This window comes from Amblyraja radiata, chromosome 35 (assembly GCF_010909765.2).
Source record: "Amblyraja radiata isolate CabotCenter1 chromosome 35, sAmbRad1.1.pri, whole genome shotgun sequence".
In the NCBI taxonomy this organism is placed as follows: domain Eukaryota; kingdom Metazoa; phylum Chordata; class Chondrichthyes; order Rajiformes; family Rajidae; genus Amblyraja; species Amblyraja radiata.
In genome coordinates this window covers 380,001-404,928 of record NC_045990.1, presented here as the reverse complement: position 1 = coordinate 404,928, position 24,928 = coordinate 380,001, and the positions used below count along the sequence as shown (strand labels likewise).

Below are 24,928 nucleotides of genomic sequence, written 5' to 3'. Positions count from 1 at the left end.
GTCTGTATAGAGTTTGTATGTTCTCCCCGTGACCTGCATGGGTTTTCTCAGCGATCTTTGGTTTCATCCCACACTCCAAAGACGTGCAGGTTTGTAGGTTAATTAGCTTGGTATAAAATGTAAATTGTCCTTGGTGTGGTGTGCAGGGTAGTGTTAATGTGCGGACTTGGTGGGCTGAAGGGCCTGTTTCTAAACTAAACCCCTGACTTGGCTACGGCCAGTCGACCTTTGTCGCACATTGAAGCTTGCTACTCGCCCGGAGTCATCCATTAATCTTCCCTGTTTTCTAAACACTTTTTCTTTCTTTTTTTTGCAATATGTGTGCCTGATTGGGAGATTAAAATATTCCAATTTGTTTTGTTTTTAACTGCTGCCAGTTTTAAGTTTAGTTTATTATCATTGTCACGTTTACCAAGGTACAAGTTATTTGTTGCGTGCTATGCAGTCACAGTAAAGACTACGTGATTACAACCAATCCGTTCACGGTACAGATGAGGATAAGTTGTCCATTCCAACCTTTCCAAGGTCAATATAATTGTATAAGATGTCTCCTACCAACTGTACATTAATGTAGGATTGGGTTACAGACCTGAAATCCTTGTTTCAATCTACACATTGGGTTACTAATATTTATAAAGAAATATTAATTCAGTTCCAGTTTTTGATTCTTCAGTTAACAACCTTTCCTGGGACTCAAAGGTTTATTTATAGATGTAGACAGCCTTGTTCCCTGGTTGGATATGTCAAATACCAGAGGGCATTGCTTTACGGAGAGAAGGGAAAGTTTAAAGGAGACGTAAACTTAGAATGTAGAACAGGAACAGGCCCTTTGGTCCACAATGTCCCAGCCAAACGTGTGTCTCTGGCGCTGTGAGACAGCAGCACTACCTGCTGGGCCACCGTGCCTTTCCCTCTTCTCCCCTTTACACCTTAACCTCTTCCACATTCTTCATTCCCTTTATCATGAGTCCATAGGCTGGGCTCTGAATTCTGCTCTCACTGTCCTAGTGTGAGAGAAGAATATTAACATTCCTTGAAAGTAGTATTTGGGAAGAGTTGTCTGAATCTGAATTGTCCGAGTGAATGGATGTGACTCAGATCTGGTTTCAATCGATGTGAAGCCCTTTCTAGAAATTTGACAGGTTCTCCCCAGTAAACTGTGGCAGACTTGACCTAAGTTGCCTTGGTTGCTGCACGGTGTGGACCACTGCGTGATTACCCTGCCTGTTGTCATTGTGCTCGTGTACATTGTTCTGTCATCACCTCTACAGATTGCTGTGACACTACAGACGAGTATAACAGTGGTGCTACATGTCTCAACACCTGCAAGTAAGTAGACCTAGGTGAACCTTTATTGTCAGTGAATGCATGAAGGGTGGAATTTGAGGGAGAATATAAATGGTATTGTAGTGCGTGGGTCTCATAAGGAAGCACGAAGTCCAGTGTTTTGAGAGGCACCTTTTATTATGTTCCTCCCGGTTGTAGGGAAGACCAAACGAGAGAAAGATGACACCCAAACCCCTGCCTTTAAACCCTCTGGCTAAGGGCCGCCTCCGGAATGAACCACTCCTGTGCCGAGGGGTTCGACACTATGATGGCACGACCCTTGGGAGCCGCCACAGTATGTTTATTGCTGCGTGAAGATTAGTGTTTATGCAACAAACACCATGTTTTTGTGAATAATTGTGAGTTTGGCTCATACTTCCCGTAGCTCTGGCTGTGACTTGCTTTTGCTCCTGAAAAGATCAAGATAACGACCCCCCTCCCTGTCCTATCCTTACTGCTGCTGTTGGCTGCCCCTGTGATTGTCATGTTTCAAACTTGGTCTGATTTGCAGATGTGCATTGAACATCTGTCATTAAGCCGGGTGATTATTCTGGGGCATCAGCCAATGACTTATTCTTTCTGTCTATTTGAGTTGAGCTTCCACAGAAACTCCAGTAGAGGTTGTTTGTGTGAAGCTTTAGTTTAGTTTCAGTTTAGAGATACAGTGTGGGAGCAGGTCCTTTGTACCGTAGAGTCCGTGCTGACTAATGATCACTCGAACTCTAGTTCTGTGTTACCCAGTTTTGCATCCTACAAACTAGGGGCAATTTACAGAAGTCATTTAACCTACACGTCTTTGGAATGTGGGGAGATCCAGAGAAAACCCACGCAGGTCATGGGTACAACGTAAGGCAGCAACTCTACTGCTGCGCCACCATGCTGACCAAAAGCTTGACCTCCAAGGTGTAGGTTGCCATGGAGGTTACAGCACGGAAGCAGCCCCTTTTGACCACTGAGTCCATGCCCACCGTCAAGCCCACAGTTACACCAATCCCACTCTCCCCATGTTCTCCTCCTCTGCCCCAGGGTTGCCCACACACTTGAGGGATGTGCCTACACCGTCTTTGAGATGTGGGAGGAAACTAAAGTACCTGGGGGAACCCACGCAGCCACAGGGAGAACTTGCAGACTGCACACGGACAGCACCTGAGGTCAGCATTGAACCAGCGATGGTGGGAGCTGTGATGCAGCTGCTTTACCTGCTGTTCCATTCCGTCACTCTGACGGGGAATGTGTGGACCAGACGTTCAAATGCTAAGTAACGCTCGATCTCTGACTGATGACCAGGGTACAATGGTGTGGAGGTCAGAAAATAGTCAGTGTTCAAAAATAATCTGCTCGGCTACTGATCATGATGGCTGCTCACGGCTCAGTCCAGGTGTCAGTGCTGTCTGTGTGGAGTTTGTTTGTTCTTAGATATTATGATTCATATAGCATGGAAACAGGTCCTCCAGCCAACTTGCTGACCAAGATGACCCATGTCCACTAGTCCCACTGACCTGCGTTTGGCCTTTATCACTCTACACACATCCTATCCATATTCCTGTCCACGTGAGTTTCTTCTGGGTCTTCCAGTTTATTCCACATCCCAAAGACCTGCTGGCAGGGTAATTGGCCTCTAAACTATTCTGTTGTTTTAGGAAATAGGTTAAAACATTCAAGGGAGAATTGTTGGTCATGAGAGAGGAAGTCTTTGCGGAAATGGGGAGAGGAATTGATTAGTGCGGGTGTCGGGTTATGGGGAGAAAGCCAGAGAATGGGGTTAGATAGATCAGTCACGATTGAATGGCGGAGTAGACTTGATGGGCCGAATGGCCTAATTCTGCTCCTATTGCTTAAGATCTTGTGGAATCACAGCAACACTCTGGACAGAGTGGGGAGGTTAAGCCCGCCAGGACTGGCACTGATGAGATGTCCCCAAGTGACCAGGGTCGGAGTAAGGTCAGCTCCCGGGATGTGGAGTAATGTGCAATGTCTCAATGCAGGGAGCAAGGACGGAAGGAGAGAGAGAACATGCAGAAAATGGCAGAAATGGCCAAAGAGGGATTCAAGCTGAAACAGCAGCTCATTGAAGACGCAAAGAAAAGCAGAGAAGACAAACAGGTTTGCTACCTAGAATCCCACATCTGTAACTGTAATAAATACTGGCTGAGACGCAAAAAGCTGCAGTAACTCATCGGTACAGGCAGCTTCTCTGGAGAGAAGGAATGGGTGAAGTTGCGGATCGACACCCTTCAGACTTAGAAGGGTCTTGACCCGAAATGTCACCTTTCTTTCTCTCCAGACATGCTGCTTGTCCTGCTGATTTACTACCTGATTACTTCTCTACTCTAGCCTCTACTTCTAGACTCTCCCACTAGTGGAAACGTTCTCCCCACATCCACTCTGTCCAAGCCTTTCACTATTCTGTATGTTTCAATGAGGTCCCTTCTCATTCTTCTAAACTCCAGCGAGTACAGGCCCAATGTCGCCAAACACTCATCATAGGTGGGAATACGAGTAGCTGGCAATGGCTCGCTGGGAATATAATGAATTATTCTCATGGGTGTAAAATGTCATCAACAACCCTGTACAGATTTAAAAAGTCTTGCGCTTTCCCTCGCTCTTTACAAACTTGCAGGTAATGCTGGAACTAGACCGCAGCAAGTTTACCAGGTGCCAAACCAGGAAATATCTCTGGTAGTGGATTATTGGAGTTGTGCTGTGTTACTAGACTGATCAAAGGGAGTTTGTCTTCTATTTGAAAGATGATCCCTGGGCACTCTGGCTGACCTGAAGGGATGAACTGTGGGCACTCTGACTGACCTGAAGGGATGAACCCTGGGCACTCGGACTGACCTGAAGGGATGAACCCTGGGCACTCTGACTGACCTGAAGGGATGAACTGTGGGCAGTGTGGATGTTTCTCAGCCATGGGCTTCCACCACATAGTAAGCTCCAGTGGCAGAGGGAGTAAGGGAGGGGCTTTACCTGTCCTCATGCCGTCAATAGCTCTCGCATTTACACAGTGTATTTCTCATCCTTTCATATCTGAAATCCCCCAGTCCAAAAAAACAAAAACGCTCTCAAACAGCAAGGAGAGAGAGTTGGTGTATTCTGGTGATAACTAATGTTGGCCTGAACACCAGGAGATATTCATGCAAGAGCCAGGATAATAGACAGGATCTCACCTATGTGTCAGAGTCCAAACAGTTTGATTCTTTAGGTTCACATTGGGTTGGGTTGGGATTAGTTTGTAATTTTGTTCACTGCCACCTTGCCTTCTGTCAAAGTAGTGCCCGGGGATCTTTAATGTTTATCTTCAGAGAAAGGTGTGAGGCATGTTGTCAAAACACACTGCAAGGACTGCCTTGTGTACAGTCCCTGTGGTTAACAGACCCTGCAAGGGCAGCCTTGTGCAGAGGCCCTTCGGCCCACTGAGTCCATGCCAACAAGCGATCCCTATGCACTTACACTAACCTGCACACACGAGACGATTTACAATTTTACCAAGCCAATTAGTCTGCATGTCTTTGTAGTGTTGGAGGAAACCGGAGCACCCGGAGAAAAACCATGCAGTCACTGGGAGAATATACAAACTCTGTACAGACAGCATCCGTAGTCGGGATCGGACCCAGTTCTCTGGCGCTGAGGCAGCAACTCTACCGCTGCACCATCCTTGCCCCTCATGGTAAAGGTGTTGGTTTCACCTTGTGTTTCCACAGCTAAAGCTGGCCGAGCTGCAGAAGGAGAAGGCTAACTGGGAGATACAGGTGGAGTCTTTGAGAACGGTGAAGGAAGCTGCAGAGCAGCCAGAGCAGGAGGCTAAAGATACGCACAAGAACGCCTGGGATGGTAATCTCTAATTCTCAGCACTGAATGGATAATTACTGTGCTGTGTGATCATGGAATGATGGCGAGCTTGACAGTGGATCTGTTAATGTGCTTGTGGATAATCCCAGCTGTGGTAGTATCGCACAGAAGCACTGTGTGCTGACCAGTCCAGTCCAGTGTGTGGTTTGTAGATCCTACTGTAGACCTCTGACACACCATGCATGTGAACAAATACTCAATATTTAAACATGCCAGCACATCTGATTTAGATTAGATTCTTTTCATGTACTTTAATTTAACTTTGATTTGAAAGCAGCATGAAAATGATAGCAAACCATAACATTTTGATTCACAGTATTGCAGTAAATAATTTGCAGTAGAAGCCATTGACTTTGAGGTCCATCAACATTAATCTTCGACAGATATTTTCCACACCCACTAGCACAGCTCCGATACTAAATCTAACTGAATCCTACAGAATCTGGATACCTAATGTAAACTAGTAAATGCTGAAGACACTCAACAGGTCAGGCAGCAACTGGAGCAAGGATGAGTTGATGTTTCAGTTCTGATCTAGTACCTTCAAATGGAACCATTACATTTTCCCCTAACCCAAACCTGCAGTGCTTGATCTGGGTTTTGTATAGTCATTTTAGTGAGTTTACTGAGTCGTACAGAATGGAAACAGGCCCTTTGGCCCAACTTGTTCTTGCTGACCAAGATGCCCCATCTACTCCAGTCCCATCTACCCATAATCTGGGGTAGATATTTCCATTTCCTTCCTAAGCTGAACCACGATCGACTTTTATATCAGCTGATGTCCAGCTGAGGTGACTCACCACCAGCAAGAATTCTGCCATTTTCTAGTTTATCTGACTTAATATTTCTTACTTTTATCCACAATGACTTTGGTGGACAAAGGTTCCAAAGTCTAAAGGCTCCAAATGCCGGGGATGTGTCAATTGCGGCAGTAGCAGTAAGTTGCAGGCACCTTGCATTTTACACGGGGGTTATGTGCTTGTAAAGCAGACTGTAATTCCAAACGCTTAAATTAAACATATACGACGATGACTCTGTCGGCAGTAAATTTGAGAGCATTATTCCAAAAATACCAGCGTGTAAATCAAGCCTTGGTATTAAAGGAACAAGCATGTTATTTAATAAATGCATAAATCAAAAGGGCATGAAATGCGAGGTGCCTTTATGATGCAGCAGGCTGTGCTTTCTTTACTCGGGGAAATTTACCGTATCCTCATTCAATGACAATCTCCCACCGAACATGGGCCACATAATGATGTTCAAGGCTAAGATTTGCTTGAGGTCTATCGGAGTGTCAGGGATAATGGGGATCATGACCTGATCGATCTGAAAGGTCTGTGGCCCATGTTCACGTTATCCGTGATCATCTGGACATGCGGGGCGATCTCCAGGGGCTGTTTGGCCAAATGGGTGCTTTTCCCCCTTATGTTTTAATTTCCAGGGTTGTAAGGAGCTGATATGATTATTGAGGCAGTTGTGGAAGAAGATATCACAGAGGCCAGTGGAGGCCAAATCACTGGATGAATTTAAGAGAGAGTTAGATAGAGCTCTAGGGACTAGTGGAATCAAGGGATATGGGGAGAAGGCAGGCACGGGTTATTGATTTCGGATGATCAGCCATGATCACAATGAATGGCGGTGCTGGCTCGAAGGGCCGAATGGCCTCCTCCTGCACCTATTTTCTATGTTTCTATAAATTATAATGGCGAAGTTTCAGTTCCGTTTAGTTTATTGTCATGTGTACCGAGGTACAGAGACAAGCTTTTGTAGCGTGCTATCCAGCGAGCGGAAACACAATACATGATTACAGTGGAGCTATTCACAGTGTACTGATACATGATAAGGGAATAACGTTTAGTGCAAGGTCAACCTAGCACAGTGATCAAAGGAAGACAATAGGTGCAGGAGGAGGCCATTCGGCCCTTCGTGATCATGGCTGGTCATCCACAATCAGTACACCGTTCCTGCCTTCTCCCCATATCACCTGACTCCACTATCTTTAAGAGCCCCATCTAGCTCTCTCTTGAAAGTATCCAGAGAACCGGCCTCCACCGCCTTCTGAGGCAGAGAATTCCACAGACTCACCACTCTGTGTGAAGATCGTCCATGGGTCACCACTGAGGTAGATTGCAGTTCAGCAGTGCTCTCTGGTTGTGGTAGGATGGTTCAATTGCCTGATAACAACTGGGAAGAAACTGTCTCTGAATCTGGGATCTGTCCCAAAAGCAGGCTCCTCTTACACTGTCTCCCCACATGATGGAGCCAAACTCCACATTTTGCTCTTGCTAAACGCTACTGTCCAAAATATTATCTCCCTTTCCCTCTTTATTTTAGCGTTGCTAAGTGCCAGTCCCTTTGAGAACTTGCTTGGTAGAATATGTTGCCTTGATCTTCACAGGATGAATAAAAAATGAGTTCATTTCAGTTACATAATCCTGCGGTTTACTGCTTATCTTCAGAGATTGGCGTTGTGCTCTGTCATCTTTGAGTTGGATAGAAATGCCTTCTGCAGCATTGAAGATAAAACCTGCTGTCATACAGTTTTACAAAGTACATCAACGCCCAAGATCAAAACAATATTCTCATTTGATTTTTAAAAAGTAGGCACATTAAAGTTTAATTTGCCAGCAAATAGTGTACAACAGTACAATGTCCTCCAGGTTAGATGCCTGGTTTCTCCATGCTTTGACCAAGGTGCCTGAGCACAGGAGCCTGTAACACACACCCATCTGTTGCTGGAGAATGGTGCAGTGTAACAGGAACATGTGGAGGTGGTGTATGATTCAGTTGCTTCATGGCCGCAATAAAAGCAGCTAGAGTTATGAATGCGGCTATTTGCTTTGTATTTCAGTCTTGCGCTTGGCGAGTGGCAATAACTTGCCGGCTCGTGAAACGGCAGGTTGTCTTCATTGCAAAGGAGGGAATGATCCTGCACATGCCTGGATGATGAACGTGTGTTGTGGGTTAGTGGTCAGTGACACAAGTGGGGCATGGAGTATAACAGTCAGGAAGTCATGGTGCAGCTGTACAAAACTCTACTGCCTCATTTGGATTGCTACGCAGTACTGGTCGTCCCATTACAGGAGTTTTGTGGAGGCTTTGGGGGTGGTGCAGAAGTTGTTCACTGGGGTACTGCCATCATTTGGAGGTATTAGATACCAGGAGAGATTGGCTAAACTGGGATTGTTTTCTCTGGATCGCCAGAGGGTGTGGGGACGCCAGAAAGAAGTGGCATAGAGAGAGTAGATGGTCATTACCTTTTTCCCTAGGGTGGAAATATTAAAGACGAGAGGCCTTAGCATTAAGGTGAAAGGGGCCGAATTTAAAGATGTGTGGAGCAAGTTTTTCTTTTGAGTTGTGATTGGTGCCTTTAAGGTGTAGCCGAAGGTGGTGGTGGAGGCAGATACGATTATTGGTGTGAAAGTGGCTTTTAGACTGGCATGTGGACATGCAGGGAATGGAGGGATATGGATCACGTGCAGACAGTGGTGGTTGGTTTAACATGGCATTGTGTTTGGTACAGACACTGTGGGCTGAAAGGCCTGTTCCTGTGCTGTATGGTCTATGTATACCACTGACAGGATGTTGCCAGGACTAGTGGGTGTGAGCTCCAGGGAGAGGTTGAGTAGACTGGGTCTCTATTCCTTAGAGCGCAGGAGGATGAGGGATGATCTTATAGAGGTGTAGAAAATCATGAGAGGAATAGATTGGGTAGATAAGCATAGTCTCTTGCCCAGAGTAGGGGAATTGAGGACCAGAGGACATGGGTTTAAGTGAAGGGAAAAAGATTTAATAGGAATCTAAGGGTTAACTGTTTCACATGAAGGGCAGTGGGTGTATGGAACAAGCTGCCAGAGGAGGTAGTTGAGGCTGGGACTATCCCAACGTTTAAGAAACAGTTACGTACATGGGTAGGACAGATTTTAAGGGATATGGACCAAACACAGGCAGGTGAAACTCGTGTAGCTGGGACATGTTGGCCAATGTGGGCAAGTTGGGCCGAAGGGCCTGTTTCCACACTATCACTCTATGGCTGATAGTGGAAGCTGCCCATGAGGACCAAATTATCTCCGAGTTGCTGCTTTAACTTTGGTCATGGGGGGGGGGATCGAGGGTCGGGTGTGTGAATCATCAAATTCCAATCACTGAAAACCCCATCGGCAACAAACCAGCGTAGCCCGCTGAGTTTCTCCAGCATTTTTGTCTACCTTTAAGTAAGAATAAAATGCTTGTGTTTTTAATTGTTTGAACATTTTTGCAGGCTGGGATAGAAAAAAAACATAGTGAGAGATGGAATTTCAAACCATTCTGCTTTGGAATAATTATGCAAAGAAATGATCATCTGTGTGTAATATTGTTTTGGGCTGCAGATAGACACAACATGCTGGAGTAACTCAGTGGGTCAGGCAGCTTCTCTGGAGAGAAGGAATGGGTGACTGCAGATTTTGGGGCTGTGGAGTTTGTTGTTCATATCCTGTGAAGATCAAAGGCACCTTACCCTTCCATATCTCTGTCTCCCTCTCCTCTGAAGAAAGGTCTCGACCCTAAACATCACCCATTCCTTCTCTCCCGAGATGCTGCCTGCCCTGCTTAGTTACTCCAGCATTTTGTCTATCGAAGGTATTCTGGTGGCCAGGTTCTGAGAGGATTTGAAATCTCGTAAAGTTAATATTCAGAGAACAGAAGACATTTTGGCCAGTGATATTTAGTCATGAATTGATTGATTTATATCAGAGAGGAACAGCATGCAGCTGAAAGTCACCAATCCAACTTTGATCTAAATGTTCCACTGGACCTGAGTGTTGTCCTGAGATGGTCAGTTTTCCTCCATAGTTGTCTTTTCGTATTACTGTTGTTATCATTTCACATTCTAAGCTTGGAAGCTTAATCTTACAAAGAGGTTGTTTTTTTGCGTGTCACACATATTGTTCCTTCCCCCTCTGATCTTTTGCTCTCTCATTCTGCAATGGACCTGGATTTGCATTGCCCTCTCGGCCTGCCCTTGTTTGTGTGGGCAGTAACGGCCCGGCCATCTCGCTGCACAAGCAACTCTGGTGGTATGCTAATTGTGACAGAGCAGGAATATTGCTAAGTGGGTAACTTGTGTTCCTACAGCTTAACATTGACAAGTTACTGCTGTTTTGTCTCTGTTACAAAAGACCTCGACAAAACTGAGCAACTGATTCCATTTGCATTAGTGAGAGAATGTCTGGAAATCACTGTCACAAAAACGTTCTCTTAACTCATCAAATAAAAGATGCCTCAAATCCTCGCGTGCCACTTCTGCTCCGGAAAATGAAGAGCAGCTTGCCAGATAATAAATAATTCATGCAAGCAAATTATTTTTATACATGTGCTGGGTGCATATGATTCAGTATCGTGGTACAGCATATTTCTACCGAGTGCTTCAGGAATACCTGGCCAAACTGGCAGTGCTCGCTCTTTAATTGAGGGGATGGGGATGGGGGGCTTCTGATGACATCCAGCAGCAGTAGCAGAGAAGCTCGCATGTTTTAAAATCAGCATCTGAAGCAAGATTATAATGTATGGCCTTGAACTTCCACTTGCAATTTGCGGTTTCTTTGTAGTATTTCCCGATTCAGTTTAGCAGCTTTTTTTTTTATGCATTCGCTGCAGCTGTCAGTATGTCCTTGACAAGAGAATGCTCACGAAAGAGTATTAACGCTTTTTTGATCATGACAAAAGACGAGTTAGCATTGTCTTATGATGGCTCTGAAATTTAGGAGCTTTCACAATGTTTTGACCTTGGGAGTGAACGATTAAACAGTGTGAGAGAAGGTAACGAGAGAGAGAAGCCTTTTCTAAAAATGACTAACTCGTTTTATTTATAGGTTCAATCCCGTACCACGGTTCTTTATTTGCCTCCTAATGTGTTTTTCCTTTGACAGAGGTCCAAGCTGCACACAACTTAGAGAAGAACAAAGCCAAGGCTGCTGAAACATTTAAGGAACTGGATGACAATGAAGATGGCTTGTGAGTACATCAGCGTTTTCAGAAATCCCCTTTCTAGAGCCCTCTCCATTCAACAAATTAGCTGCCCTTGTATTCTGATTGAATTTAGCAATTCATCTTTCCTCATTCTCTCAACATTGGACTTTCTCCAAAATTACTGCAGTGTTTATTCTCGCCCCATTATTCACAAATCTCTACATAATTTATCTGAATAAGCTCATGGTAATGCAGCAGCCTGAGTCTAACACATTGCTACTTGGATTTCCTCTTTTTTTGAGGATTCTTGTAAAACATAGTCTGGTCACTTGGTTTTTGTGGTATAAGGTGCTGCTGCAGCACCAGTGTGCCCGAGAGACAACAAACGGAGACGTTCTTTATAATAGAGGTCGATATTTTCACTGATTAGAAAGCAAGACTAAGAGTACGATGGTTGAACGATCTAGTGTTTGCTGCTTCATTTATTAAAATAATGAAAATCCACACCACCACTGAAGCCATTAAAACATTGAATTCAGTACATTTGCATCTTAACTGCATGCTTTGTATTAAAAGAATGCAGATGGTATTCAAATGAAGAACAGCATTTTTTTTGCTTTCTAGTGCTTCCAATCTTAGATCAGTTGCATTTTGTATCGAAGAGTGGAGTCTGTCATCTTATTGAATCAAATTAACTTTGTGGTTTCTGGTGTAAGAGACCAATAATTTGTCCAGCATTGGTTTTTGAGACCAGTATAAAGGAAAAAGTGAATAGAATATTTCTTCCTTTGCAGTATTACAATGAATGAAATTCAGACTCATGCAGAGTTGGACAGCGATGGGGATGGAGTGGTTTCTGAGCAAGAAGCTGAGGTACAACGACAACTTTCACGTTACTCTAGCTTGTTACTTTGTCCTTCAGGTCAGGAATAGAGAGGTTGAAAGTGGTGAATCGGGCTTCATCTCTGACTAATACAATGGGCACCAGTGCATTTTGCGAACTATCATCGTGCAAATTGGGTTACATTTTCTATTTCTCTCCCTTCTCTACCCCCTTTCTTTCATGGAACATAGTACAGTACAAGAACAGGCCATTCGGCCCACAATGTCTGTGCCGAGCATGATGCCAACTCTTATTTCCCTGCACTTAATCCACATCCCTCCATTCCCTGCATATCCATCCTCTGTTGTATTTGCCGCAACCACCACCAGCCCCGGCAGTGCGTTCCAGACATCCACCACCAGCCCCGGCAGTGCGTTCCAGACATCCACCACCAGCCCCGGCAGTGCGTTCCAGACATTCACCACCCTCTATAAAATTAACTCGCCCCACACCTCTTTTAACTTTGTCCCTCTCACCTTAAGGCTATGCCTTCTAGTATTTAACATTGCCATTCTGGGTCTGATTGTCGGCCCCTTCGATGCCTCTTTATAATTTTATATGCTTCTCTCTAGTCTACCCTCAACTTCCAACGTTCCAGAGAAAACAATCCAAGTCTGTCCAACATCTCCCTGTAGCTGATACCCCAGATCCAAGCATCATTCTGGGAAATCTCTTCTGCACTTTCCTTTGAGTTGTCAACGAGGAGAGTCAAATTGGAATTTAAATGACTTGGTGATTTATAAGCCTCGGCTTCAATAGGCATTACTGTTTGTAGATGGTCCCGGGGGGGGGGGTGGGTGGGGGTTGGGTCGGGGGAGTGACCAATTTCATTACATTATTTTTATCCTTTTCAAAATTGTAAGATTTGCTATTCTGATGTGGTGGCATAATTACTGGAAAGTTTCAATGCTGTTTTATGAAAGATGGAATTTCAGGATTTGGGCAGTTGTGGAATTCTGCTAATAAAATGTCAGACGTCGGGCTTGTGACGTGGTGTTGATTTTTGATGAGAGCTCACAAAGGTGAATTATTATTTCTGATAATTAAATATCTAACTCCTTCTTAAATGACTAATGTTCCTGTAGACTCTGCTGGGAGGCGTCAGTCATGTTGATGTTGCCAGCTTCCAGGAGGTTGTCTGGGCTGGAATCCAGGACAAGTACAAGTCCGAGGTTAGTGAAGGAAGGAACTGCAGATGCTGGTTTAAATCGAAGTTAGACGCAAAATGCTGGAGTGACTCAGGTGGGACAGGCAGCATCTCTGGAGAGAAGGAATGGGTGATGTTTCAGGTCGAGACCTTTCTTCAGAAGTGTCTTCAGTCTGAAGATGTGTCTCGACCTGAAACTTCACCCATTCCTTCTGTCCAGAGATGCTGCCTGTCCCACTGAGTTACTCCAGCTTTTTGTGTCTATCTGATGTTAGTAAATCCTGGTTGCCTACAAGTTGCAGTTTATTGGTGTGCTCGATCTGTAACATGTATCGGCTGTTTCCCCAAGTCTGCTCCTCTGGCTGATGAGCACCAGCCTTTGTGAGGAGGCTTTCAGACATAGATTGATGGTGCCCATACTTAATTTGTTCCCATTCAACGTGCACACTTTGAGAGTCATCGACAAATTAATTTCTCCTTATTTTGGTTACATTGGTTCCAGAGAGAATCTAAGCCGAGGCTTTCTGCTATGTACGCCTTGGTCCAAAGTTTAGTTTAGTTTAGAGATACAGCGTGGAAACAGGCCCTTCGGCCCATCGAGTCCGCACCGACCTGTGATCCCTGCACATTAACACTATCCTACACTAGGGACATTTTTTTTACATTCATGCCAACCCAATTAACCTATAAACATGAATGTCTTTGGAGTGTGGGTGAAAACCGAAACCCCATGTGGTCACAGGGTGAAGGTACAAACTATACAGACAGCACCCACCCATAGTCAGGATCAAAGGGTGGTGGGTGTATGGAACAAGCTGCCAGAGGAGGTAGTTGATGCTGGAATTATCCCAACGTTTAAGAAACAGTTCAACAGGTATATGGATAGGACAAAGGTACACAATAATGCTGGAGAAACTCAGCGGGTGCAGCAGCATCTATGGAGCGAAGGAAATAGGCGACGTTTCGGGCCGAAACCCTTCTTAGGACAGGACAAGTTTGGAAGGATATGGACCAAGCACAGCCAGGTGGGTCTAGTGTAGCTGGGATATGTTGACTGGTGTGGCACAAGTTGTGTTGAAGGGCCTGTTTCCATACTATATCACTCTATGACTATGAGATCTTACTGATCTGTACCTTGGTACATGTAATAATAAAAGAAGCATTGAGCCTCTTCAAGTCATCCTTCCTCTTCCATGACAGGCAGTAACTGAGACCCCAATTGTCCCAGAGGTTCCGGTGGAAGGTGGAGCAGATAGCAGTCGGGAAGTGGACCATGAAGATCACAGAAAGGATGAGGATGAAGATGATTATGGGGAAGGCCAAGATGAAGGTGTGGGTGATGACGACAGTGAGGATGATGGTGAAGAGGAGGAGGAAGAGGAGGAGGAGGATGGTGCTGGGGAAGATTATTATAAGGTAATTGAAGACCAGCTGGATATTTGTACTGCAGTAGGACTCGCACACGTTACATGTCATGATTCATGAGAGAACAACACATTGAGACCCAAAGCGGTAGTGGATAGTTGCCCTTTATAGCTGAGATAATGATCCATCTGGAGCTGCTTGGCAGCTACAGCGCACTCTCTCTCCAATCCAACGGTAACCATGGAAGTTATCTAGCCGTGACTGCCCCCAAAGCATTCCGGCTTCTCGGCACAAGAGCGAGGGGAGAAATATCTCAGTGTGACCCATCCACAAATAGAATCTTACTTTCTTCACGACTATCAGCTAAACGACAGCTAATAGGATCACAGGAGGATGCTGCATGGATGAGCACCAGTGCCTGCAGTGCTGTGACTGCTCTTTGATGAAGATATCCATGCAGTCCCACTCTGCTCCTCCCTGCAGCCCTGCAAATATTTTCACTTTCAACTATTGCTATGGTTCCCTTTTGACAGTAGTTTTGAGCTGGTGCCTCTGTCCTTTCAGGAAGTGCATTCCAGTTCATAAGGTCATAAGTGATAGGAGCAAAATTAGGCCATTCGACCCATCAAGTCTACTCCGCCATTCAATCATGGTTGATCTATCTTTCCCTCCTAACCCCATTCTCCTGCCTTCTCCCCATAACCCCTGACACCCGTACTAATCAAGAATCTAACTATCTCTGCCTTATAAATATCCATTGACTTGGCCTCCACAGCCGTCTGTGAAGAATTCCACAAATTCGCTACCCTCCGACTAAAGAAATTTCTCCTCAACTTCTTAAAGAAACATCCTTTAATTCTGTGGCTATGACCTTTAGTCCTAGACTCTTCCACAACTTCACAAGATCACAACTTGCATAGTCCTCAATTCCTTGATCCCACCTGAGATCTTTGGACAATTGACGTGTGTTAGGAAATACAAAGATAAATGTCTTTACGCAGCCTTGTTAATCTGGAGTGCACTTCCTGTTGTGATGGTAGAAACCAAGTTCATCGAGTGCTTTGCAAATTCTCACAAAATGTCTATCCAATTCCCTTTGCAAAGCTAATGGAGTGAAAGGGATGGAATGTGGAGGACAAGGTGGTTCTGGGAACCAGCAATGAGCAGGTTGAGGGAATGCCTCCTACCTTGATGTTTGGTTCCATACAGTGTACATCATCTGTCATGGTCATCTGGGGTAGGGATCTCACAGCACCTCTAAGATGCTGCGCAAGCATAACCTTTTACCTCTTGGTTGTCCTCTCTGCTCAACATGTCAGTGAAACAACCTGTAGAATGTTGGGCCTCTCAGCTACCTTCTCCCCTTGTATTCAGCATTCCTTCATGCAGCAGATTATAGCTGGCACCAGGGATGATGTTGCTGTTGCTGTACCATTGCCATTCCTGGTCCAGCATCCTGGGGAATGAGTCATTGGTCACCTGGAACCAAGAGACCCCACGGTCACTTCATGTTCCCTGTAGACTGGAATGCATCTTAAATCTCCTTCCCTTCCAATCATGGACCTATCTATTTCCCTACTGATGTGTACCGGGGAGCTCATGCAATGAGAATGTTTATGTTGCTACTCTGGGCTCAGGGTGCTTGCTGTAGTTTAGAGATACAGCGTGGAAAAAGGCCCTTCGGCCCACCAGGTCCGCACCGACCGGCGATCCCCCCCATATTAACACTATCCTGCACACACGAGGGATAATTAAAAAAAAAACATCTTCCAAGTCAATTTACCTGCCTACCTGTACGTCTTTGGAGTGCGGGAGGAAACCGAAGATCTCTGAGGAAACCCCATGGGGAGAATGTACAAACTCCGTACCGACAGCATCCGTAGTCGGGATTGAACCCGGGTCTCCGGCGCTGTAAGGCAGCGACTCTACCGCTGCACCACCGTGCCATCCAGCTGCTGTAACAGCACCCACTGTGGGATCCACAGACAAATCTAAACAATGGAGCAATTTCAAATGTAACAGCTTCAGTGATGGAATGGGGTTGGGGTTATTAAACTCAGTCCCCACCACAGCTAATACAATGTGATATTGTCACAGTTCTGTATGAATTGAACATTTTATTTTTGAATTCACTCCCAGTCAGTAATTTTGTTTTATCTAATAATTCAAGAGTGCCTGAGGGTGAAGCTTTGAAAAACTTATATAAACTGTCTAAACATTTGTGAGAATTTTCACCGTATCCACTGTATTACTGGATCAGCTGAAAGTGAAACCTAATCCATGTGCAAACAGCAGTATTAGTTGCATTTCTTCACCCACCACAACCCCGTCTGTGATTCCTTTTGAACCCTGCACTGTTACATTTATTGAATTAGAGGCAGCTCGTGTATCTTTATATCATTGGGACTCTATTCCTTGGAGCGCAGGAAGGTGAGGGGTGATCTTATTGAGGTGTATAAAATCATGAGAGGAATAGATCAGGTAGATGCACAGAGTCTCGTGCCCATAGGAGGTGAATCGAGGACCTAGGTTTAAGGTGAAGTGGAAAAGATTTAAGAGGAATCTGAGGTATAACTTTTTCACTCAGAGGGTAGTGGGTGTATGGAATAAGCTGCCAGAGGAGGTGGTTGAGGCTGGGACAATCCCAACGTTTAAGAAACTGACAGGTACATGGATAGGACATGCTTTGAGGGATATGTGTCAAACGCGGGCAGGTGGGACTAGTGTAGCTGGGACATTCTGGCCAGCGTGGGCAAGTTGGGCCGAAGGGCCTGTTTCCACACTATCACTGTGACTCTATAACTGCTGTACAGTCTGAGGAAGCTTTCAGAACAAGTTGATAAACAACACAATACAATGTTTTGTTAAAGTCATGATGAGCATGCAGAATTATTTTAGTCACAGTTTCAGCTTGGTGTTCTTACTTTGGCAATTCTTCAACTTGCAATTTAGCTGTCAAATCTGAAAAACTTGAAGTCTAAAAACATTTTATTTCTGTGCACTTAAGGTAAAAATGTATTTCAAAACAAGATTTGTGATCTGCTTTGATGTCAATTGTTAATCTGTCAGCACCGGTGGCACTGCTGTTTTGTAGTACTAACATTTCAACAGTAGCGTAGCCACTGACTACTCCCATTGACTTTCACCCAGTTTGCTACTGAGCTTCAATTGGTGCCTAATATTCCACAACTGTGGGTCAGTTAGGCTTGTGTTTATTTTTGTCACCTGTAGTTTAGAGTTATAGAATCATACAGCACGGAAACAGGCCCTTCAGCCCAACTTGCCCATGCTGACCAACATGCCCCATCTACACTAGTCACAGTGATAGTGTAAAACAGGCCCTTCAGCCCAACTTGCCCATGCTGAAGAACATGCCCCATGTACACTAGTCACAGTGATAGTGTGGAAACAGGCCCTTCAGCCCAACTTGCCCATGCTGACCAACATGGCCCATCCACACTAATTCCACTTCCCTGTTCAGTTTGGTTTATTGTCACGTGTACCAAAGTACAGTGAAAAGCTGAAGATAGACACACAATGCTGGAGTATCTCAGCGGGACAGGCAGCATCTCTGGAGAGAAGGAATGGGTGACGTTTCTGGTCGAGACCCTTCTTCAGACCAGACGTCCGACCCACAACGTCACCCATTCCTTGTCTCCAGAGATGCTGCCTGTCCCGCTGAGTTACTCCAGCATTTTGTGTCTATCTTCGGTTTAAATCAGCATCTGCAGACCCTTCCTACTGTGAAAAACTTGTGACCCATGTCTCTCTAAACCTATCCACATGTGACAAGACATTTTATAAGCTGTCAGACAGGTAATGATCCTTCTCTTTGTAGAATCGACCGAGTCATGTCCCTGAAAAGGAGGGAACGGAGGAAGAGAAGATGCCGGCATACGATGAAGAAACTCAGGTGCTGATTGACGGTACGTTATTGACCCAAACTAACTCTGACTTGATGCAGACAAACTCCTGCTTTCTGTACTCTAACTGCCTCTGAGCCTTTCACTGAAGATACAAAAGTCTCTCCACAATATCCACGCTATTTAATTGTGAAAGTGCAGATGCAACATGAGGACCTGGTTAAAGGATTCTGCTGTGTTTCATGTGAGAATGGTGTCCTCTGGACAGATAGATGCACCATGAAGTGATCCTCGTTAAAGTCCATCTACCAACACTGACTGGGCGATGGACACAGGTGTCTTTACATCTTCACTGTGACAAACCTCTCATTAACTGACTCCTCTGTGACTCTTGTTTCTCTTTTGTCTTGTATTTGCCCCGGTAGCATATTGTCACAACACATCACAGGGCCAAAAAGACAGATTTTAATTGCCTTCACTCCATGGCTGTGCATTAAGCTGTTTGTGCGTATCATCTGTAGTTTCCTCACTTTAAACCTTGCAAGCTATTACCTTCCTCTTTTTATGATCAAGCCTAGGGGTGTGGTATTGAGAAGCTCAGCAATTGGTGCCCATCTCTGTCTCTCCCTGAGATGTTCTTAAATCACCAGCTTGATCCACAATGCACGGTGCAGTCTGTGGAGTGGGGGGAATGTGGGAGGAATGGTGAACCAGTAGTGGGTAGTTTGTGCATGCACTTGTCAATCTAGGGGCTGTGGGTATGGGGGGCTTGCTGTCTAGAGGAGCAACTGTGGTTTTGTAGATGGACATAAACTGCTGGAGTAACTCAGCGGGACAGGCAGCATCTCTGGAGAGAAGGAATGGGTGACGTTTTGGGTCGAGACCCTTGTTCCGACTCTTGGGTTGCTGTGTGTGTGTGTGTGCTAGCAGTCTGGAGCAGCGTGCTTTGTCCTGCATGCCCTTGTGTTCATTGCTGCAGAAGGCGATGGAGGCCAAGTCAATAGATATTTTTAAGGCGGAGATTGACAGATTCTTGATTACTACGGGTATCAAGGGTTATGAGGAGATGGAAGGAGAATGGAGTTAAGCGGGATAGATAGATCAGCCATGTTTCCATGGAGTAGTCACCTGATGGGCTAAATGGCTCCTCTAACTCGTGAACATGAAACAGAAGTGTTCCATTGTGTCCCTGACATGTGCCTTGTGGATGCTGGACAGGCTTGGGGATGGCGGGAGGTGTGTTGTGTGTGTCTGGGACCCAGCTGTAGGGAACCCAGCCCCTGGTGGCACCTTGTAGCCTCATTATGTGGCTTGCAAAGTCAAGGGTTTAGTCACCCATCATCCTTGAGAAATTGTTCGCTGAAGGTTCAGCGGTGAAATCTGTAGAATTACCAAGGGTAGATGGTCTCACCCTCTTGGTGATTGCCTGCACTTGTGATTGACTCCTCTCCCTGATCATGCATGCCCGAGTTGTTGAAATCTTCTCAATGTGAGGAGTTTAAATGCAGTTGATCATTGAGTGTTCCAATTCTCTGATCTTACAGAAAGTTATTGATGCAGCACTTGGTTGCGAGTCGAGTAGTGACTCAGGGAACCCCAACACCAATGTTCTGGGCTGCTGATGACTGAGCTCCATCATTCAAGCCCTTTGGTTTCAATTCAATTTCAGTATCTGGCTGTCACTGGCAAGCTCAATGTTTATTTCCCTTCAACATGGTTTAGTTTAGTTTGGAGAGACAGCACGGAAGCAGGACCTTCGGCCCACTGTGTCCGCATCGACCAGTGATCCCCACACTCCCTAACCTCATCCTACATTAGCGACAATTTACACATACACCAAGCCAATTAACCTACAAACCTGCAAGTCTTTGGAGTGTGGGAGGAAACCCACGCAGGTCACGGGAAGCATGTATAAACTTCGTACAGACAGCACCCGTAGCCTGGATGGAACCCGGGTCTCTGGCGCTGTGAGGCAGCTACTCTATTGCTACACCATCGTGCCGCCCTGAGTTTGTGTCGGAGGGAACGGCAGATGCTGATTTACACTGGCGTCTGCATTTCCATCTTATGAACTGTTTGACTTACAAACAATTATCAGGAGGGGTCCCTGCGTCCCTTGTTCTTTTAAACTTCATGGAGTCCAAACCCTCTCTCGATAGGACAACCCTTCCATCCCCGCAGTTATCCTGGTGAATCTCTCCGCACTGCCTCCAATGCTAGTCTATCATTTCTTAGCAAGGAGGCCAAATCTGCACAGTGTTCCTGCTGTGGCCTCATCGTCACCATGGACTGGTGCAAGAACACCTCCCTGATCTCCAACCAAAGCCCTTTCTCAGTAGAATCTAACATGCTATATATTTTTTCCCTGCTTAATACTTGATAGACCTGCCTGCTAACAACGTGACTCATGCACGGGAACACCTAGTTCCCTCTGCACAGTCTCTTCATTTAGAAATAAACCTGCTTGTGAAGTGCATGACTTCACATTTCCCCACTGCCGTGAAGCGAAGGGATGTGTTTCCCTTTAGTTGTCGGCAGATAAACTCTGAGATATGTGCAGAATGGTAATTATTTGCAAGGAAATTAAATTTCTATTAATGAAGTCAGTGCGATCGAGATTCCGGTCTGGTGATTATAAAGGCTATTGCCGAACAAGATTCCCCACATCTTCAGCATGTGTTGATGATACAGACATTCTGGTGCTGGGAACAAACACAGTACAGCTAAGAAAATAAACTTATGAAGCGATAGTTGCAAGAATGCTACAAGAGCCATGTAGAGAAAGCAGACAAATGAAGTTCCAGCAGTTAACTAGTACTCTGGTGTTGCAGAGTTTGTTGGTGGGCATTTTCTCCTATTCTTTCCTGATGTACGAGCATTCACAGCAACAGAGCACCTCGTGAAACCCTCCTCATTCTAAAAAAATACTTATTGTCAAAAGTAAGACATGAGGAACTGCAGGTGCGAGTTTATAACAAAAAAGTTAACGTGCTGGAGTAATTCAGTTCAGGCCGCATCTCTGAACACCGATAGCTGATGTTTCAGGTCTGGACCCTTCTTCAGACCTATCCATGCTCTCCAGAGATGTTGTCTGACCTGCTGGGTTACTCCAGCATTTTGTCTCTACTTGTGTTGACAATGTTGGCTAAAAGGAACTTTCCAATGAAATTGTAGTTCCCTTTTCTCAATCAGAAGTCTGAAATTCTTCTCAGATTTGTTTTAGTAATTTCTACTTCTGCACTTTCTGATAATAAATTCAAGCTTGCACTACTCCAGCTGAAATTGTGATTCCTCAATATTCCTTCTGCACCTTCCACCAGTCTACTTCGATCTGAATTGTTAGTCTCTGCCAAAGGCAATAGTTATTTCTTGTTTGTTTAGTTTAGAGATACAGCACGGAAACAGGCCCTTCGGCCCACTGAGTGCGCCGACCAGCGATCCCCTCTGCACACTAGTTTTTAGATACAGCGCGGAAACAGGCCCTGTTTATTCTGCTTCCTCTTGCCTTGCTTGGCATTCCCACCACTCCTGCTGGGAAAGGTTCCACCAGGAATGTCTGTCATTGGGAATAATTGTTTGACCGTGGCTGCTGAAGTCTGGTTGGTGAGCTGCTGGAGGCATCACAGCTGAGTCCCAGCTGTGCTTATTCACTAGAAACAGCCACTGCTCTTGGAGGTGAGGACCATGTTTGCCTCCTGGTCTTGTGTTGCTCAGCCCGCTGGTATTCTTCTGTCCATGCCAGGGTCAGTTCACGCAGGGACATATCAAATAATGCTCGTACCCACCAGGCCGTTGGGATAGGCTTCTGACTGGAAAGTAAACAACTTGGCTCAGCACGAGAGGTGGAAACATCATTTTTTTACCAAAGTTCCCCGTTGGGTAATAACAGTCACAACAGCGATTAGATTAGAACTGACAATTCAGCAAATATTAAGTGTCATTTGCCATTGGGGCTTGTCCCTGCAATTATAGAAAAAAAACATGAGGTGAGGATTGCCTTTGGGGGCAGCTCGTCTTGTACATATTTTAGTTCTACCTGTAATAAATAGCCACACTTTGAGGAGCAGGTGCATCATTACGTTATTTACATCTGTCTTGCCCTTCGTAATCTGCAGGTGTCTCCTTTGAATTCATATGGGTGTCTGATGGTTGTTTACACAATGCAGCCTCAAAATGAAACCAGTGTGGCTGCAGGTTGAGGCATGTTTGCTGGGAGCACTCCCAGTTCAAGTTTCATCCCAACTAAACTGCATGGAGGAGAGCTAAGTATAGATTAACGGGGCATTTGCTTTCTCTGGTTTGTGCTGCCTCACGCCATCATGTGCAGGATGTGGCTTGCTGCTGGCAACTGTATTGTTTACAATCCCTACGCAAGAACCACTTGCACTGGAGACCTATTGTGTACAAAGCTGGTATGCACGTTAAAGTGTTGCTCAATTAATGATTCAATGGTTCTTTATTGTCACCGCACAGTTAAATTTCCTTTAGCGTAGATTGCACATGCACGAGTCGCCGTGTGTTGGCGCCAGTTACAAAAGTCCACGTGCTGGGTGTGTAGGCTGCGGCCTACACCAACCTGAAGCCGCGGTCTCCGGTGGGGGAGGCTCCTTCAGGACTCACCTGGACTTTCACTCATCTGGACGCCCGCAGCGGCGGCTGCCGAGGGTTGAGGTCCCGACCACGGGGGAAAATGGAGGAGGACTGGCCAAATTATGTGCCTTCCACCACAGTGATGAATGCTGTGGTGGATGTTTATTGTGTTTCTGTGTGTTCTTTTTCATTGTACCGCTGCTGGCAAATTCATTTCACTTGCACTTTATGTGCAAGTGACGAATAAAACTGATTGTATTGATTGATTGTATGTACTGGAGCGGCTCCCGATCGAGGCCAACCCCAGGCTGCTGCAGGGCCTCCTCCATCACCCTCGACTTGCTCGGCCCACCGACCCATGTCCCTCTCCTCATCCGCCCAACAACCTCTGTCTCCGTGTGTCCATGCCGAATTTAAATGAATCAAAATGCTTGTAGTCCAAAATAAGCACATGTCGGAAATACGACATGAAGGGAGGGAGTTCTGCAATCAGACAGATGGCCTCACTTAGTGACAAAATAATTGTGCAATGTAACCAGCAGCAACTGGGGCTGAGAGGGATAGATAGATCAGCCATGATCGAATGGTGGAACCGTCTTGACCTAATGGCAGGGATCACTTTACCAGCGATGAATCGGAAATTTACATCAGCAATAATTTTCGTTAAGAGACAATGTGGAAACGGCCATTCGACCCACTGAGTCTGTGCCAACCGGCAATTCCCGCACACTGACACTATCCTACACACACACACACGGGACAATTTAACATGGATACAACACCAATTAGCTACAAACCTGAACATCTTTGGAATGTGGGAGGAAACCCACACGGTCAGTGTGGAGAACGTACAAACTCCGTACAGACAGCATCCGTGGTCAGGATCGAACCCGGGTCTCTGTCGCTGTGAGGCAGCAACTCTACCGCTGCACCACTGTTTATTGTGAAAGATTCTGCACAAAAAAATCCTCCAGCATCGGTATATGCGAAAAATATAGCCCCCTGCCTGCCTTTGCTAGAAGGGAAAAGAGCCAAATGGTTTTGGGTAGTTTTGTCTGCGTGCTGAGCAAGTTGCTGTTGTGGAAGCTGAGGACGTGGAGAGGCCACTACAGATTTGACGGTTCTATTTCAGCAGAAAACTGCTGGCACGACCCCTTTTTCTGCTCTCTTGCTTTATCCTCTCTTTATTGTTCATCTAAACAGATGAAAGGATAGGTCAGAGCTGAGGCAGCAGCTTCTGCCAGCCTCATCCTTCCAGGGGTTTGTAGCCCCCCGTCTATGAGAGTGACCTAGATTAGTGAGCTGTCCGCTAGACATCAGTTCATTTGACAAACCAAAGAGATTTCTTTTTCGTTTTGAAGTTCAAGGCCTGAAACGACCAAATGAGCGAAAAGGCTTATCTGAATCTTTTTGATCGGAGTGAATCCTTCTTTGGGTTGCTTTGGGCTTATTTGCACCGTAAATATGTTTGGATTTTTTATCAAACCCCGCGATGGAAAATTACTTTTGTATGGAAAAAGGCTCCGTTTACAGCTGCCATTTCCAACACATTTTACTTTCAAAATGGGGAGTGGGAATAACATATTTTAAGAATCAATTGAAGTGTAAAGCATTTCTTTAATCTTGGATTGTATTGGGGTGATGCTACAGATTCTGCTGTCTGGTGATCTTATTCCAAATCAGCTGCAACTAGGTAATATTGGCAAACGTCATGAGAACTGACGGGGAGAAGAGGCGGGCGTTCCCCAATGTTAGGAGGCTGCAATGGAAAGGGCAAGTTCATCAATATGTGCGTACGTAGGAAGGAACTACAGATGCTGGTTTACACCGAAAATAGACACAAAATGCTGAAGTAACTCAGTGGGTTAGACGTCTTCAGACCCGACCCGGAACATCACCTATCCATGTTCTCCACAAATGCTGCCTGACCCACTGAGTTACTCCACCACTCTG

General features: G+C 45.4%; 1 protein-coding gene across 2 annotated transcripts in view; it reads left to right on the top strand.

Moving 5' to 3' along the window:
* Positions 1–24,928, top strand: part of prkcsh (protein kinase C substrate 80K-H) — a 46,017-nt gene that overhangs the window by 6,248 nt on the left and 14,841 nt on the right. The window contains exons 4-11 of one of the 2 annotated variants that reach the window (XM_033050737.1): positions 1,272–1,329; positions 3,312–3,429; positions 5,031–5,160; positions 11,088–11,172; positions 11,922–12,000; positions 13,096–13,182; positions 14,358–14,573; positions 18,361–18,448. In XM_033050737.1, the coding sequence (XP_032906628.1) occupies positions 1,272–1,329; positions 3,312–3,429; positions 5,031–5,160; positions 11,088–11,172; positions 11,922–12,000; positions 13,096–13,182; positions 14,358–14,573; positions 18,361–18,448 (861 nt within the window). The remainder of the gene's footprint in view (positions 1–1,271; positions 1,330–3,311; positions 3,430–5,030; positions 5,161–11,087; positions 11,173–11,921; positions 12,001–13,095; positions 13,183–14,357; positions 14,574–18,360; positions 18,449–24,928) is intronic. The other variant, XM_033050738.1, reaches the window with a different exon arrangement.